General features: G+C 47.8%; 2 protein-coding genes across 7 annotated transcripts; both read right to left on the bottom strand.

The window, feature by feature from the left end:
• Positions 1–497: 497 nt before the first annotated feature.
• Positions 498–3486, bottom strand: LOC114796571 (synaptonemal complex central element protein 1). Of its 2 annotated transcripts, XM_028990839.1 has the most exons (8): positions 3214–3486; positions 3023–3097; positions 2725–2772; positions 1958–2012; positions 1503–1592; positions 1356–1419; positions 954–1020; positions 504–859 (listed from the first exon to the last, which is right to left on the bottom strand). In XM_028990839.1, the coding sequence occupies exons 1-8, from the start codon at positions 3299–3301 to the stop codon at positions 756–758; spliced, it is 591 nt and encodes a 196-aa protein (XP_028846672.1). In that variant the 5' UTR covers positions 3302–3486; the 3' UTR covers positions 504–755. The 2 variants fall into 2 exon arrangements, with proteins under 2 accessions (XP_028846673.1, XP_028846672.1); XM_028990840.1 differs by lacking the exon at positions 1356–1419 and having other exon boundaries at positions 498–859.
• Positions 3487–4204: 718 nt separating this feature from the next.
• On the bottom strand, positions 4205–12714 carry LOC114796570 (uncharacterized). 5 transcript variants are annotated; one of them, XM_028990836.1, is made up of 13 exons: positions 12598–12714; positions 8750–8775; positions 7856–7927; positions 7600–7733; positions 7348–7461; positions 6833–6887; positions 6540–6746; positions 6364–6471; positions 6120–6262; positions 5857–5973; positions 5723–5780; positions 5558–5641; positions 4205–4812 (listed from the first exon to the last, which is right to left on the bottom strand). In XM_028990836.1, the coding sequence occupies exons 1-13, from the start codon at positions 12627–12629 to the stop codon at positions 4436–4438; spliced, it is 1527 nt and encodes a 508-aa protein (XP_028846669.1). In that variant the 5' UTR covers positions 12630–12714; the 3' UTR covers positions 4205–4435. The 5 variants fall into 5 exon arrangements, with proteins under 5 accessions (XP_028846669.1, XP_028846667.1, XP_028846671.1 ...); XM_028990834.1 differs by having other exon boundaries at positions 5558–5780; XM_028990838.1 differs by lacking the exon at positions 5558–5641.
• Between the last annotated feature and the right edge of the window lie 236 nt (positions 12715–12950).

Genomic DNA, 12950 nt, shown 5'->3' with positions numbered 1-12950 from the left:
AGAGGGGGTTTTTATGAGTAAAATGAATGTTCTAGAGCACTGAGAGAGCGAATGAAGGGGTTTTAAGAGACTACTGGGACTGTTTTAAGCCGAGAAAGACTCAGGGACAAGCACCAAAGAGCTTCTGGAACGTTCCTGCCGGATCCCACCGTGGCAATGGGAGTCAACTTGAGCGAAACACCTACCAGGATGTTGATGGGACTGGAAAAGTGTCACTTTTTTTGTATGTAAAAGCTTTCACCAAAGCAGTGGGCAACGCTGCACATCTTCACAAACGTCACAGGATAATCACGTGTGTCAGAACACCATTTTAATGACGAGAAGTGTAATGAGGTTCCATGTTTTCTACGGAACCAGTAGTCTGTTGGCATCTGGATCTTCTTTGGAGCATGTGTAGGTGAGTCTGGCTTCTCTTCGTGTATTATATGTTCTTTTTAAACACTTTGAAAGTGAGGAATCGGACAAAAGGGTCACAGGTTTGATTTTATTTGGTTTCTTGAGTTGTTTTTGTAAGTTTGAACCTGTATCAGTGGCAAAAAAAAAAAAAATGTTCTGAATTAAACACCAATGTGACTTCAAACGTTGATGTTCGAGTGTCAGTCCATGGCAGGTATTTTTTATTATCCAAGATCTCTGCTCGGAAGTGAAAGTCTCGCTACTTAACAGAAAGAGGAGAAGATTCCGTGAACTCAAACTAACTAGAACACTAGAACAGTGCAGTGTATTCTGAAGCCATTTTTGCGAGCGTGCGTGTGCTACACTGCCTCAGATGATGCGCCCGTGTCCACTCGAGCAGGTCCGCCTCGGGTTTCAGCCAGGTCCTCTTGAAGCCGAGCGAGTTGGGACATCTTTAGCTTTTCTGAGCATGGATAGAAAAATGTTAGTTGAGTTTAGTGACTGTGTGTGTGTGTGTGTGTGTGTGTGTGTGAGTGTGTGTGAGTGAACACACTTACCTGCCTTGAGCAGCTCAGCAGCAGCATTTTCAGCGGCGGCGACTTCCCCCGGCAGCCTGGCTGGAGACTGAAGGTGGAGAAGACGCAGGAGAAGATTTAGCGTTTCTGTCCCTATACAACGTCACAGGGGCAGCGGGGGCCTAGCGGTTAAGGAAGCGGCCCCGTAATCAGAAGGTTTGAATCCCGCCAAGATGCCACTGAGCAAAGCGGCATCCCCACACACTGCTCCCCAGGCGCCTGTCATGGCCGCCCACTGCTCACCAAGGGTGATGGGTTAAATGCAGAGGACAAATATCACTGTGTGCACCGTGTGCTGTGCTGCTGTGTATCACATGTGACGATCGCTTCACTTCAGGTCCGGGCCTGGTGAGTCTACGTGGCCGTGTGCGCGCACACACTCACAAAGGCCGAGTAGAGGTTTTTGTGCTGCTCCATCAGCTGCTGCAGCTCCTTCCCGAACTTCACCCTGCGGACGAGAGGAGGTCCGTCGCCGCTTCGTGTCCCCGGCTGTGTGTGTGTGTGTGCGTGTGTGTGCGTGTGTGTGTGTACCGTGCTTTCCTGTGCCTCAGCTTGGTCTCCTCTATCTGGCAGCGGTAGAGCTCCAGAAGTTCCTCTTTCTCCTGGTTCTGCGCCCGCTGCCTAGAGAGGCGCACGTGTTGAAAAGGCGCCTCCCGACACAAACTACGACACAAATACGCGTCTGGGTGCGTGTGTGTGTGTGTGTGTGTGTGTGTGTGAGAAATCGGACGAGCATTTCCTCCCTCGGGGACAGAGGGCTTCCTCATGTCTCTGGTGAGCGTGTGTCCAACAGAAACAATAGTGCCACCGCGCACTAACGCACACACACTTCCACACAGGATGGAAATGACTAGAGGGGGTTCGGCATCCTGAAAACACAGCTGTTCAAGAGGTTTACCGATGAACTCGTGCACACACGCACACACACACACAAACACACACACACAATATGCTTTAATTTGAAGTGTGCGAGATTGGGAGCTGACCTCTGCGCTTCCTGCTCCAGCTCCTCACACTTGAAGCGCAACACCCCACATGACCCTGTGAAGGAGGGTTCTGCCGTTATGTCACGGAGTCACTTTCCGAACTTCAGCCGCGGTGCAGAACTACAGCCACTCTGAACCAGTCCCACAACGAGACGCGCCGTTTCACCGTCTGTAGCTTTAAATGCTAATGAGGAGGAGAGAGGCGGGACCAGGAGGGGAGCGGCCTATAGAAGTTGAGCGGGAAATTCGCGGAAATGACGTCGTCAACACCGCTCACCAACCACAATGTTTAACCGGAAGTCGTGGCGGCGTTTTTACAGAAAAAAAATCAAATTATCCCACTGGTTGTTCAGAGTCTCACGTGACAGAACGAAAAAAAAAAAAATTCATTTGTGCTCATTTTTACATCCAATCACCAAGCAACTGCGATGCTTCGCACGTTTGGAAGCCATGACGGTCGGTGGAGATAATGTTTTGACTTATTTTTTTTTTTTTTGGGGGGGGGATTCTCTGGGTGGAAAAAGCATGAGAAACGGGAGGTAACCTTTCCCCTTATGACGTCATAAGGGGGACAAATTCCAGATCCTCTCTGAACGGTGAGGCAGAACAACCAAACCTCTCTTTACACCTATCGCCATTTCTAGCCACTGCAGGACCATAGACAGGCCGGGGGACTTGTGTTAATGTTAAATAATATAACATTTTCATGATAGGGGACGTTTAAATCGATAACAACCAATTTGTAAAATAACGCAAAGCACAATTACCTTCCTTCTCTTTAAGGGTCCCTTCCAGGCAAAAGGCTTCTGAACACACTAAAAAGAGAGAGAGAACCCAACACTGGACAGTCAGGGGACTCAGAAGACCCAGGTTCAAATCCCACTTACTAACATAGTGTCCCTGAGCAAGACACTTAACCCTGAGTGTCTCCAGGGGGGGACTGTCCCTGTAACTACTGATTGTAAGTCGCTCTGGTGAAGGCTGTAAGTGTAAAATGGGCGCGTTTGGTCGGTGTAAGACGCGGGACCAGGTTCTGGTGTAAAAACGGCGGAGGTCCGTACGCACAGGCCTCCCACTGTCCCCGCAGCGTGTCCCCGAGGGCCTGCGACGTCGTCACCTCCTCCTCCAGCGTCCTCTTAACTAAAAAAAAAAAAAAAAACACACACACACACACACACACACACACACACACACACGCCATGAGTTCCGCACGCCGCCGTCGTGACGCCGCAGAGAAGCGGACTCGGCTGCCGTACCCCGCTGCAGCCTCCGCAGCTCGGCTACCAGCTGCTCGACTTTCGGCTCCGGCCGCTCGGCTACGAGACAAAGGCAGAAGTTCGCCATCTCCCTCAAAAGCGCGTTTTAATGGCGCCATTACGGCGTTTACTCGGCGGTACCGTGAAGAGGGGAGGACAGAAAGCCACACTCACCGAACGACTGGCTCATGGCTAAAATAAATAAGAATATATCAGGTCTTTTTAAGTGTTTATTGCGTGTAAACTGAAGGCTTCCACTTTTTTTTAAAACCCTAAAGCAGTAAAAAAAAATAAACTACTTCGCTGGTAATTAAAACCTTTAAATCCGCCGATGGGATTTTGGCGCCGCCCAGCGGCCAGCGAGGGAAATTACACGTGGCTGCTGCTCGTAACGATCAACAGGACAATTCATTATTCTTATCCACATTATATTTACATTTATCTGAATCTCGTGTGCTTTTTAACCACGCGACGTACAGGCATTTCAAGGTCAGTAACATTTCACTTCCTTTCAACGTAATTATGACTTTGATCACTACAACAGGTTCCCAGTTCACATTTACAGCATTTACCAGACGCCCTTATCCAGAGAGTTACAGGGACAGTCCCCCCCCTGGAGACACTCAGGGTTAAGTGTCCTGCTCAGGGACACAATGGTAATTAGTGGGGTTTGAACCTGGGTCTTCTGGTTCATAGGCGAGTGTGTTACCCACTAGGCTACAACCACCCTGTATTGATTGAGTTTATTCATTTAGCTGGATGGCGTTACTGAAGTCAGGATTAACCAATAGTACAATTCCACACCTAAATTCCCATTGGACAGTCATGAGCATGACCGGTGCTTTGGAACCCCTTTTTGGTGGCACGCCCTCAAATGACCAGTGTGTGTTCATTTACGGTGAAAGGTTAAATTTAGCTGCTGGTCGCGCGACTGTATGAACGTTAACAGACGTAATGGCATGGAATGGACACGCAAATAATACTACACAACTATAGTAGAAAAGAAATTATTTTTATTCAATTCTAATGGGTAGGGGGTAAACGTGTCCACAACGCGAAGCAAAATACAATTCCCCATTGAGGTCAAAGGTCATGACTTCCACACCACTTTGTGGACTTCGCTGTCATTAAAAGGCACTGGGTTTGCATCGTAACCGTTCGGTGTTTCCGGATTTCCTTCGTCATACGGTAGGGGTGGAGTAGGAGGGAAGGCAGGTCAGCTTCAGTGGTAGCTGGTCTTCGCCTGCCCCGCCTTCACTGGTGCCTTGCGCTTGGGCTTCTTCTTCTTCTTGGGGGGGCGTGGGTGTGTGTTCCGCCAACCGTCGAACATTGTGTCCGTGCACACCTCCACCCGACTGAACCAGTCACGGTGGGCACTGCGCCGTTTGCGCTTGGCAGCTCTCCGCCCGAACTCCGCCCGCTGCACCAAAACTGGCCCCTCCCTTAAAGGCAGCGTGACCTTAAACATGGGCTGCGAGGGCGTCGGCTTCCCTGCATTTGCCGCCTCAGACACCGCGGGACCGTGTTTGGCGGCAGCCTCGTGGCCGCCTATGGCACACGGGGCCAACGTGACGGACAGTTTGGGACAAATCCCATCACCTGCGGCAGAAACACAGACAGTCAGAGAAAGATAAGAAGGAGTGGGACACAGATCATGAGATACAACAAAATCAAAAGGAGCGATATGGAATCAGGGACCATGTGTGTACGGTTTTTCACAATTGAGATTAAAAAGTACGACCTAAGATGTAGAAATAACTTTTATAAAAACTATGATTAGGACAAGATGATCTGGAACATTCCATACTTTGTGTGGAATCAATTAGGGACTAAATGTCAAACCTCAATAATGCTCAACACGTTACATGTCGTTAATTTCTAAAGGTCCCTAAAGGTTCTATGACTAGAATTATTTTTGCTTTTATGTTGGTCTTGTTGGTCCCCTAATTCTGTATCTAAAGTGTCTTTCCGAAATTCCGCCATGGTGCAGAATTACGGCCACTTTGATCCAGTCCCACAATGAGATTTCCCAGGACGCGCCATTTAAGTGCCTGTAGCTTTAAATGCAAATGAGGTGGAGAGAGGCGGGACGAGGAGGAGAGCGGCCAATAGAAGCTGAGCGAGCATTCGTGGAAATGACGTCATCAACCACAATGTTTGGAGTAGTCGTGAAATTCCAGATCCGACCGCATGAGCTGCCGCTCTCTGAACGGCGAATCAGAACGACCAAAGCGCTCTTTACACCTATCGCCATTTCCAGCCGCTGCAGGACCATAGACATGCCGGGGGAACTCGTATTAATGTTACTGTCAGAATTTGTATGGGATGTTTAAGCTCCACCCACTCCACACCGCAGCCTCAGTCAGGGCGTCTGACTCCGCCTCCAGCTTCTCTCCCTTAACGGCTGGGAGGTTTAACGCCTCCATTCCTGACCAAGAGAAAGGCAGAGGGGTCAAGCAGGCGTGACACCTGACAGGGACGTCCGGGACCCCAGCAGCGCCAGTCTTACCCCACTGGAACGGTCTCTGTAGAACCTCGCAGAGGAGGGAGGTAGAAGTCCTCTTCACCTGCGATCGGCGAAATCACACCGGGAATTATTACGTGGCGAAATCCAACTGGCTCCTGCGACTCGCGCAGACCCACCTGCATTTGGCCCCGCCCCTTCTCACGCTCGAGAACCACAGAAAGCGCCCGCAGGGCGACGCTGATACCGTTCATCCCAACCTTCATCTTCCGTAGAAGGTGCGAATGCTGGGACTTCTGTAAAGGAGGAGGACACGCACATCTGTTAATTCCGGTATGAACACAACTAGTCACAGCTGGGAAATTTGGAGAATTTGGAATTAAACATTATAGACGAATAAGATCGTTCTGATGGGGGGGGACTGGTGGACATCTGGACTCACAATGTAGTGGTACTGGTGAAATGCACTAGTCAGGTGATCGATGATGTGATCGTCCGTCACCCTCTTACTGCACGATTGGCAGAGATAACAGCAAGGGGGCGGGGCCCCGACGTCTCCCACACACTGAACCACAGCCTGCAGACCTGTCAGAAGACGCAGGTGTGGTCAGTTAGTGCTCAAAACATCTACATACAGCCAGTTACACTTCTAATCAAGTGGTTCTGTGTTTTCATGCAGAACTAACCAATCAAAGGCTTTGGTCCATCATATTTAACAAATGGTTCCTGCAACCGCTCTTCTAATTGGCTGAAGGTCCCTGGGAGCTCCGCCTTGACAGACAGAGTAGCAGGATCTGCAGGAAGTGAGATCTAGAACAGCATGTGGAAGATGACAACCTGATTTGCTGAAAGCTCCACCCACCTGGTCCTGCAGCACTGGGTCCAGGCAGGTGAACGGAGGAGCTCATGGTGTCATCTGATTCGCTGCTGGAACGTCTGTCTGGAACCAGGAGCCCGTCACCAGGTGAACCCTCTGAGGAGGCGTGGTCAGGTATGACGCTGGTGGGCGGGGCATCTGCAACTTTTACTTTTTTCTGCTGCCTCCTAGTCGCTTGTAGTAGAGTAACAGCTTTTGACATGACAGAGGAGCACAGAACATTACACACACACACCCACAATCACTGCTGCAGCACTCCATACACACACACACCCCACCTGAAGCAGGATCAGATGTCATATTTCTGTACGTCTCTTCATCCAACTCCAACACCTGCAGCAGATGGAGATAGTGGAGTAGATATGGAACCAGAGGAAATACACCGGACATCTTCATGATCATCTGTAATGAAGCATCTGGGCATCCTATGGACAACCGCTCTCAGCTGGAGGAGTCCTATGATCCTCTTAAAGGTCTCCTATGATCTGAATCCTGTTGTTTCTACTGTGCATGACTAGAATATGGAAAACATTCCATACCCACTAGGCTGCAGCTTCGGCGACGGCATAACCCTCAATAAATTCTGCATCAACGAGTCGAGAGTTTGGAAATTCTTTAGTTTGCACAACACACAGCAATAAATTACCATAAACACACACTGTGAGACTCCTTCACCTGCAGCCATCGCAGAGCCGATATAATAAGATCTCATACACGAACGGGAATTGACCTGTTTAGAACCTGCTGAAGTTGCCATGACTACGTGGACACAGAGAGACACGCTAAACTCTACCTGGACCTTCCCGGTGCCCTCCCTGCTCTCCAGAACCCGGGCCACCTCCTTCAGGGGCCACACCAGCAACGTCAGGTCAGCATCCGCCTGCCAATCATACGCATGACGAGACTTCTACACACACACACACACACACACACACACACATTGTTACAGTAGCATTCATATGTACACAAAGGGTAAAGCTCCATACAGTTATATACTTGAAATGAACACACACACACACACACACACACACACACACACACTTACAATGTAGCAGAAGCGGTGTTGGCTGCCTGTGATGTGATTTTTTATTTCAGCTTTGGTCAGCAGGAGGGAGCAAACCTCACACACATACATGGGTGGATACACACTGCAGTAACATTCAGTCATAGCGCTCAGCCCTGCAACACACAAATATTCACAAAACTGGCCCACAATTACACATCCTGGACAGACACAACAGGAAATGGCAACTTTTGGAAAACACACACACACACGGAGGACAGACAGGGGTCAGGCTGACCTATGATGGGCTGTACTCTGTTCTGATTGGCCAGAATCTGCTGCATGGTGCTGTAGAGGTGGCCCTGAAGAACTGTAAAACAAAACAAACCACATCATGACCAGGATGCGGACATTCTCCAGACACCAGATCGACCAATCAGGAGTCCCCACCTGGTGATCCTACGGCCTGTCGGTCTTTTTAATTCTGGTACAGAATTGACAAAGTCAAACCACAATTATGATTGGTTTCATTGACCTTGACCTGTAATGCCTGGTGGTCCACCAGGTGGCGCACTGGAGGCAGACAGAGCTGACGAGTTTTTACGTGGGCTTGCACTGTAAATGTTTCGATTTGCACAAGAAAGATGCGACGGACACTATCCTCGGGCGGTTACGTTCTGGTTGCACCAACAACGAGAGCAATTTCTGGGGCGTGGCAAAATTCCGACCATGATGCTAATAAACGTACAAACGACTAATTCTTGACATAAAGCACATTTTAATAATGTGGCGAGCTTTCACTGAGCCAGAAATAAGAAAAGCTCGGCTCTAATTCTGGCTGGAATAAGACCTTTTAATTTGCTGGTAGGCGGAGCCAACAGTACAACACGCCCACTCTTTACTTTACTGACTAGTGATAACGTGGCTGCTGTTATTCTCTGGCACCGTGCAACACAGGCAACACCTAAGTGCCCACCGACACTAACATGCAAATTTCAACTATTTACATCCAACCCGCTCATTTCCTTCGCTTTCTTAGTTTAGCAAGCCTCTCTCCGAAGTGACTTTTTTATGCTTATGTCTGGTATGTGTTAAATACACACACAGTGAAGAGAAGGAGCAGGACATGCGACGACGACGATCTGTGCAGTAGAAGAATGAGATGTGTAGAAGGTGGAGAACGTGAACGTACCTTCCTCACTCTGTCCAGACTGCATGCTGCGGTGAGAACAGGAGAGCGGGAGAACATCAATATACACATTTTGCTAATGGACACTTTGCTAGATAAATGACTGTGCAAAGCAAGAAATAAGCCATAATCAAACAAAACCTGCATACATTAATGCTTTGCCCTGATCTTTAAGGTCCTGGTGGTGTTATAGGAATTCAACAAAGTGACAATTCAGCAGTTCTTCCCAAAACAGTCTGGAACAGACAGTTCTACAATTCCCTTATCGTTTCATTCGTTTCTCTCAATAACAGGAACTGCCCAAGAAAAGAATGAGGAAGTGCTTCAGTCTGTTGCAAAGACCAGAGCAAAATAATTTTATTAAGATTGTAAAGGGTTTTATATGTGTTTTCAGTTTAAATGCCATGAAAAATAATCTCACAAAGTGATTTTAACATTAATACGAGTCCCCCAGCCTGTCTATGGTCCTGCAGTAGCTAGAAATGGCAATGGGTGTAAAGAGGGTTTTGGTCGTTCTGCCTCACCGTTCAGAGAGCGGCAGCTAAGACGGTCAGAGCTGGAATTTGTCCCGTTATGATGTCATAAGGGGAAAGGTTACCTCCCGTTTCTCATGGTTTTTCCGGCCAGAGAATTTCCCACCCCTCCTCTAATACTTTATCTCCACCGACTGTCACGGCTTCCAAACGTGCAAAGCAATGCAGTCGGTGATTGGATGTAAAAAAAGGTCACAAATTATTTTAGTTCAGTCACGCAAGACTCTGCAGAACGAAATGGGTTAAGAAGAAAAATACAACATCACACAAGTTACAAGGTAAACTCCACATGAACCTGCAGTGAGTCTACCTGACACCAGCGGGTGTGCAGTGAACATAAAGCAACTCTGTCCAGGTTGAAGGCCGACCAGGGCCGACTGATACCTAGTCGACCAAGATAAGATGAACAGGTCTAATAAGTGGGAAGTGCTCGCACTGAGTTTAAATCCTTGATGCTGCCTACAGGGCTGTAAATGGAAGAGCACCCTCTTACACCAACGTACTACTAACCGAGACCACCACCACCTTTAAGAAGCTGTTGAAAACCCACTTATTCAAAAAGTACTTCAGACGAATCTAACACTTACACACGCGGGTCAAAGGACGCAGGGTGGTAGTAGCCTAGTGGGTAACACACTCGCCTATGAACCAGAAGAGCCAGGTTCAAATCCCACTTACTACCATTGTGTCCCTGAGCAAGACACTTAACCCTGAGCGTCTCCAGGGGGGGACTGTCCCTGTAACTGCTGATTGTAAGTCGCTCTGGATAAGGCCGTCTGATAAATGCCGTAAATGTAAATATAAAGGATGTTTTGCAGGACAGTTTGCAGGACAGAGTGACCGCGACCTGATAAGAGGAGGCCTGCAGCTGCTGAAAAGCAGGAAGCCAGCGAGCATGACCTTGGCAACTGTGGAGCGCCAAGAGTGAGGCAAACGTTAAAGCAAAGTGTTTCTTTTTATGTGCTTCTCATCCTAAGCCTGCAAAACAGAGTCGTAAATCTTTGGGTCTGACTTTTAATTCTGTGGAATGTGTAAGATCCTGCTCCATGCTGGTACCACCAGGCACAAAGATAAACATCATATATATATATATATATATATATTCAGACCTTTGGGGATTCGGTTAGCAAGTCTTCCCATGCGCGCATGTAAATAAAACTGTTTTTAATTTAATTGTGACTCCTCAGACGCTCGGTGAATGAAACAACTTCCACGACACGGGACAAGAAACAAGCCTACGCGCAAAAAGATAATTATAAGCTTATTTGAGAACCTACGGTAAATGGACCGCCCTGTACTGAATAAAAAGAGAGGAAGCGACTCGCTCTCCTTGAGAGTAAAAAGAACTCAACTGCGCTTAACAATTTCCGAGCGCGTTCCTTTACTGACAAGTTCGGCCTTTTCAGGGCTCGTAGTTTTGTAAACTCAAAATCTATAGAAATCGAATGAGAACTGCTGGTGTCTTCCTCTTGTAAGTCGCTTTGGATAAAAGCGTCTGCAAAGTAAAGTAAAGTAAAGTAAAGTAAAGGAAATGAACGATGGGGAGGCTTGCTTTGCCCCTGAGACTGTCTCAGTCCGGTGAACAATACGCGATTGTAGACATTATTTGTTGGGTGCATATCTCAAAGTGAAGTGATTGTCACATGTGATACACAGCAGCACAGCACACGGTGCACACAGTGAAATGTGTCCTCTGCATTTAACCCATCACCCTGAGTGAGCAGTGGGCAGCCATGACAGGCGCCCGGGGAGCAGTGCGTGGGGACGGTGCTTTGCTCAGTGGCACCTCAGTGGCACCTTGGCGGATCGGGATTCGAACCGGCAACCTTCTGATTACGGGGCCGCTTCCTTAACCGCTAGGCCACCACTGCCCCCAAAGGCATATAATGTTGTATGCCTTTGAGCACCTAAGCACACACATGCACACAGATGAGACGGGGCGTGTCTCGAGTACGTCCACTCCTCATCACGTAGTGGCCTGACACGGATTCTGGGGGTGAACGCAAATCATAAGACACTGAGGAGCGCTTCCACACCTTATCACTTAGCTAGGGTCACATGGGTCCTGGGAACGAACACAAATCCTACGATAAGTGTCGAGCACATTTTAATTAGACTTACAGATGGACTACACACACACACACAACCACACGCAAATGTGCCAATACCTTTTTGAGTTGATGATGCAGGATGCAAGATAAGAGCAATGTATAAAAATGAAACCCCGAGTTGGTTAAGCGCGGTTTCTGTCACCTGGCTGACTGTTGTCTTATTGTGCATTGCAATAAACGTCTGCATCTAAAATCTCCAGCATCCTCCATTACTATTGTATGACCATTAATACGGAGTATTAGCACTATGCTAGTTTTGTGTGAGAAAAGATTGCACATGCACAACTCTTGTCTTACACACCTTGCACATGTGTGAGCTTCATACACATTCGTGGAGTAAAAGTGGCTCATGTGCGAGCTTTTCCACTTGTAAGTAGCTTTGGATAAATTCGTCTGCTAAATAAAGTAAAGTTTTTCGTGTACATACTTGAGTAAAAGTGGCTCATGTGCGAGCTTTTCCACTTGTAAGTAGCTTTGGATAAATTCGTCTGCTAAATAAAGTAAAGTTTTTCGTGTACATACTTGAGTAAAAGTGGCTCATGTGCGAGCTTTTCCACTTGTAAGTAGCTTTGGATAAATTCGTCTGCTAAATAAAGTAAAGTTTTTCGTGTACATACTTGAGTAAAAGTGGCTCATGTGCGAGCTTTTCCACTTGTTAAGTAGCTTTGGATAAATTCGTCTGCTAAATGAAGTAAAGTAAAGTAAAGCTTTCCATGTAAATACATGAGTAAAAGTGGCTCATTTGCGAGTGGCTCATTGCGTGCATGTTTTTGTGCTTTTGTGGAGCCTTTCTTGATTTATGGCGCCTGATTTTTTTTGTATTTTACGCGCATCTCCCGCGTCGTTCCATTTCTTGCCAATGAAGTATTTTATTCTGATTTACGTGTAAAATGCACGAAACGGTGGCTTTAAAATTGGTTTCTGTGGGAAAACAACATCCAGTCTTGGGTCGAGACCAGAAGAACGGAAGAGTTTTAAACACACCGAGCGTTTCATTTCACTTTCATTTCATTATAAACGCGAGCTGACGCTGAGACGCGTTACAACTCAACTTGACGACCGAACTTCAAACTAAAACCCCGAGTCCTGCGTGGAAATTCACGTCCAGGACCGGAATCGAACACAAAACGTGACCGCTAACGTAAAACGGCCATTTACCCGCGCACACGCAGACAGGAAAGTGTCCCGACTGGGAATTAAAACTCACGCTGCGTGTCCCGCTGTCCTCACGGTCGACATAAGCAGGGGAACCTGGAAATATCACGAAGCCCTCGACAGCCGGAGTTTCCACGCGAAGTTCGCGGAGTGGGCGGTGCCCGGTGACGTCACGGCGCGGCGCGCGCCCGAGCGTCGCGACGTCGCCAAAACAACCCAGACATCATATCCGATATCATGTTAAACGAATTAAGATGAAAGTTCCGCACAAAGACCCCGAAGTGAAGAAGCATGAACAGGAGTATTATTATTATTATTGTTGTTGTTATTAAATAAAGTGGTAGTAGCCTAGTGGGGAACACACTAGCCTATGAACCAGAAGACCCAGGTTCAAACCCCACTTAC

This window comes from Denticeps clupeoides, chromosome 9 (assembly GCF_900700375.1).
Source record: "Denticeps clupeoides chromosome 9, fDenClu1.1, whole genome shotgun sequence".
Taxonomy (NCBI): domain Eukaryota; kingdom Metazoa; phylum Chordata; class Actinopteri; order Clupeiformes; family Denticipitidae; genus Denticeps; species Denticeps clupeoides.
Note: the sequence above shows the minus strand (reverse complement) of the source record. Positions and strands in the feature narration are given on the sequence as shown.

Coding starts and splice junctions, on each gene's coding strand:
- LOC114796570 (XM_028990834.1), bottom strand. CDS start 12,629: ATGTCGACCGTGAGGACAGCGGGACACGCAGC. Junction 6,747..6,832: donor GACATCTGATCCTGCTTCAG/GTGGGGTGTGTG, acceptor TCATGTCAAAAG/CTGTTACTCTACTACAAGCG. Junction 5,974..6,119: donor TTCACCAGTACCACTACATT/GTGAGTCCAGAT, acceptor CCTCCTTTACAG/AAGTCCCAGCATTCGCACCT.
- LOC114796571 (XM_028990839.1), bottom strand. CDS start 3,301: ATGGCGAACTTCTGCCTTTGTCTCGTAGCCGAGCGGCCGGAGCCGAAA. Junction 3,098..3,213: donor GCTGCGGAGGCTGCAGCGGG/GTACGGCAGCCG, acceptor TTTTTTTTTTAG/TTAAGAGGACGCTGGAGGAG. Junction 2,773..3,022: donor GCGGGGACAGTGGGAGGCCT/GTGCGTACGGAC, acceptor CTCTCTTTTTAG/TGTGTTCAGAAGCCTTTTGC.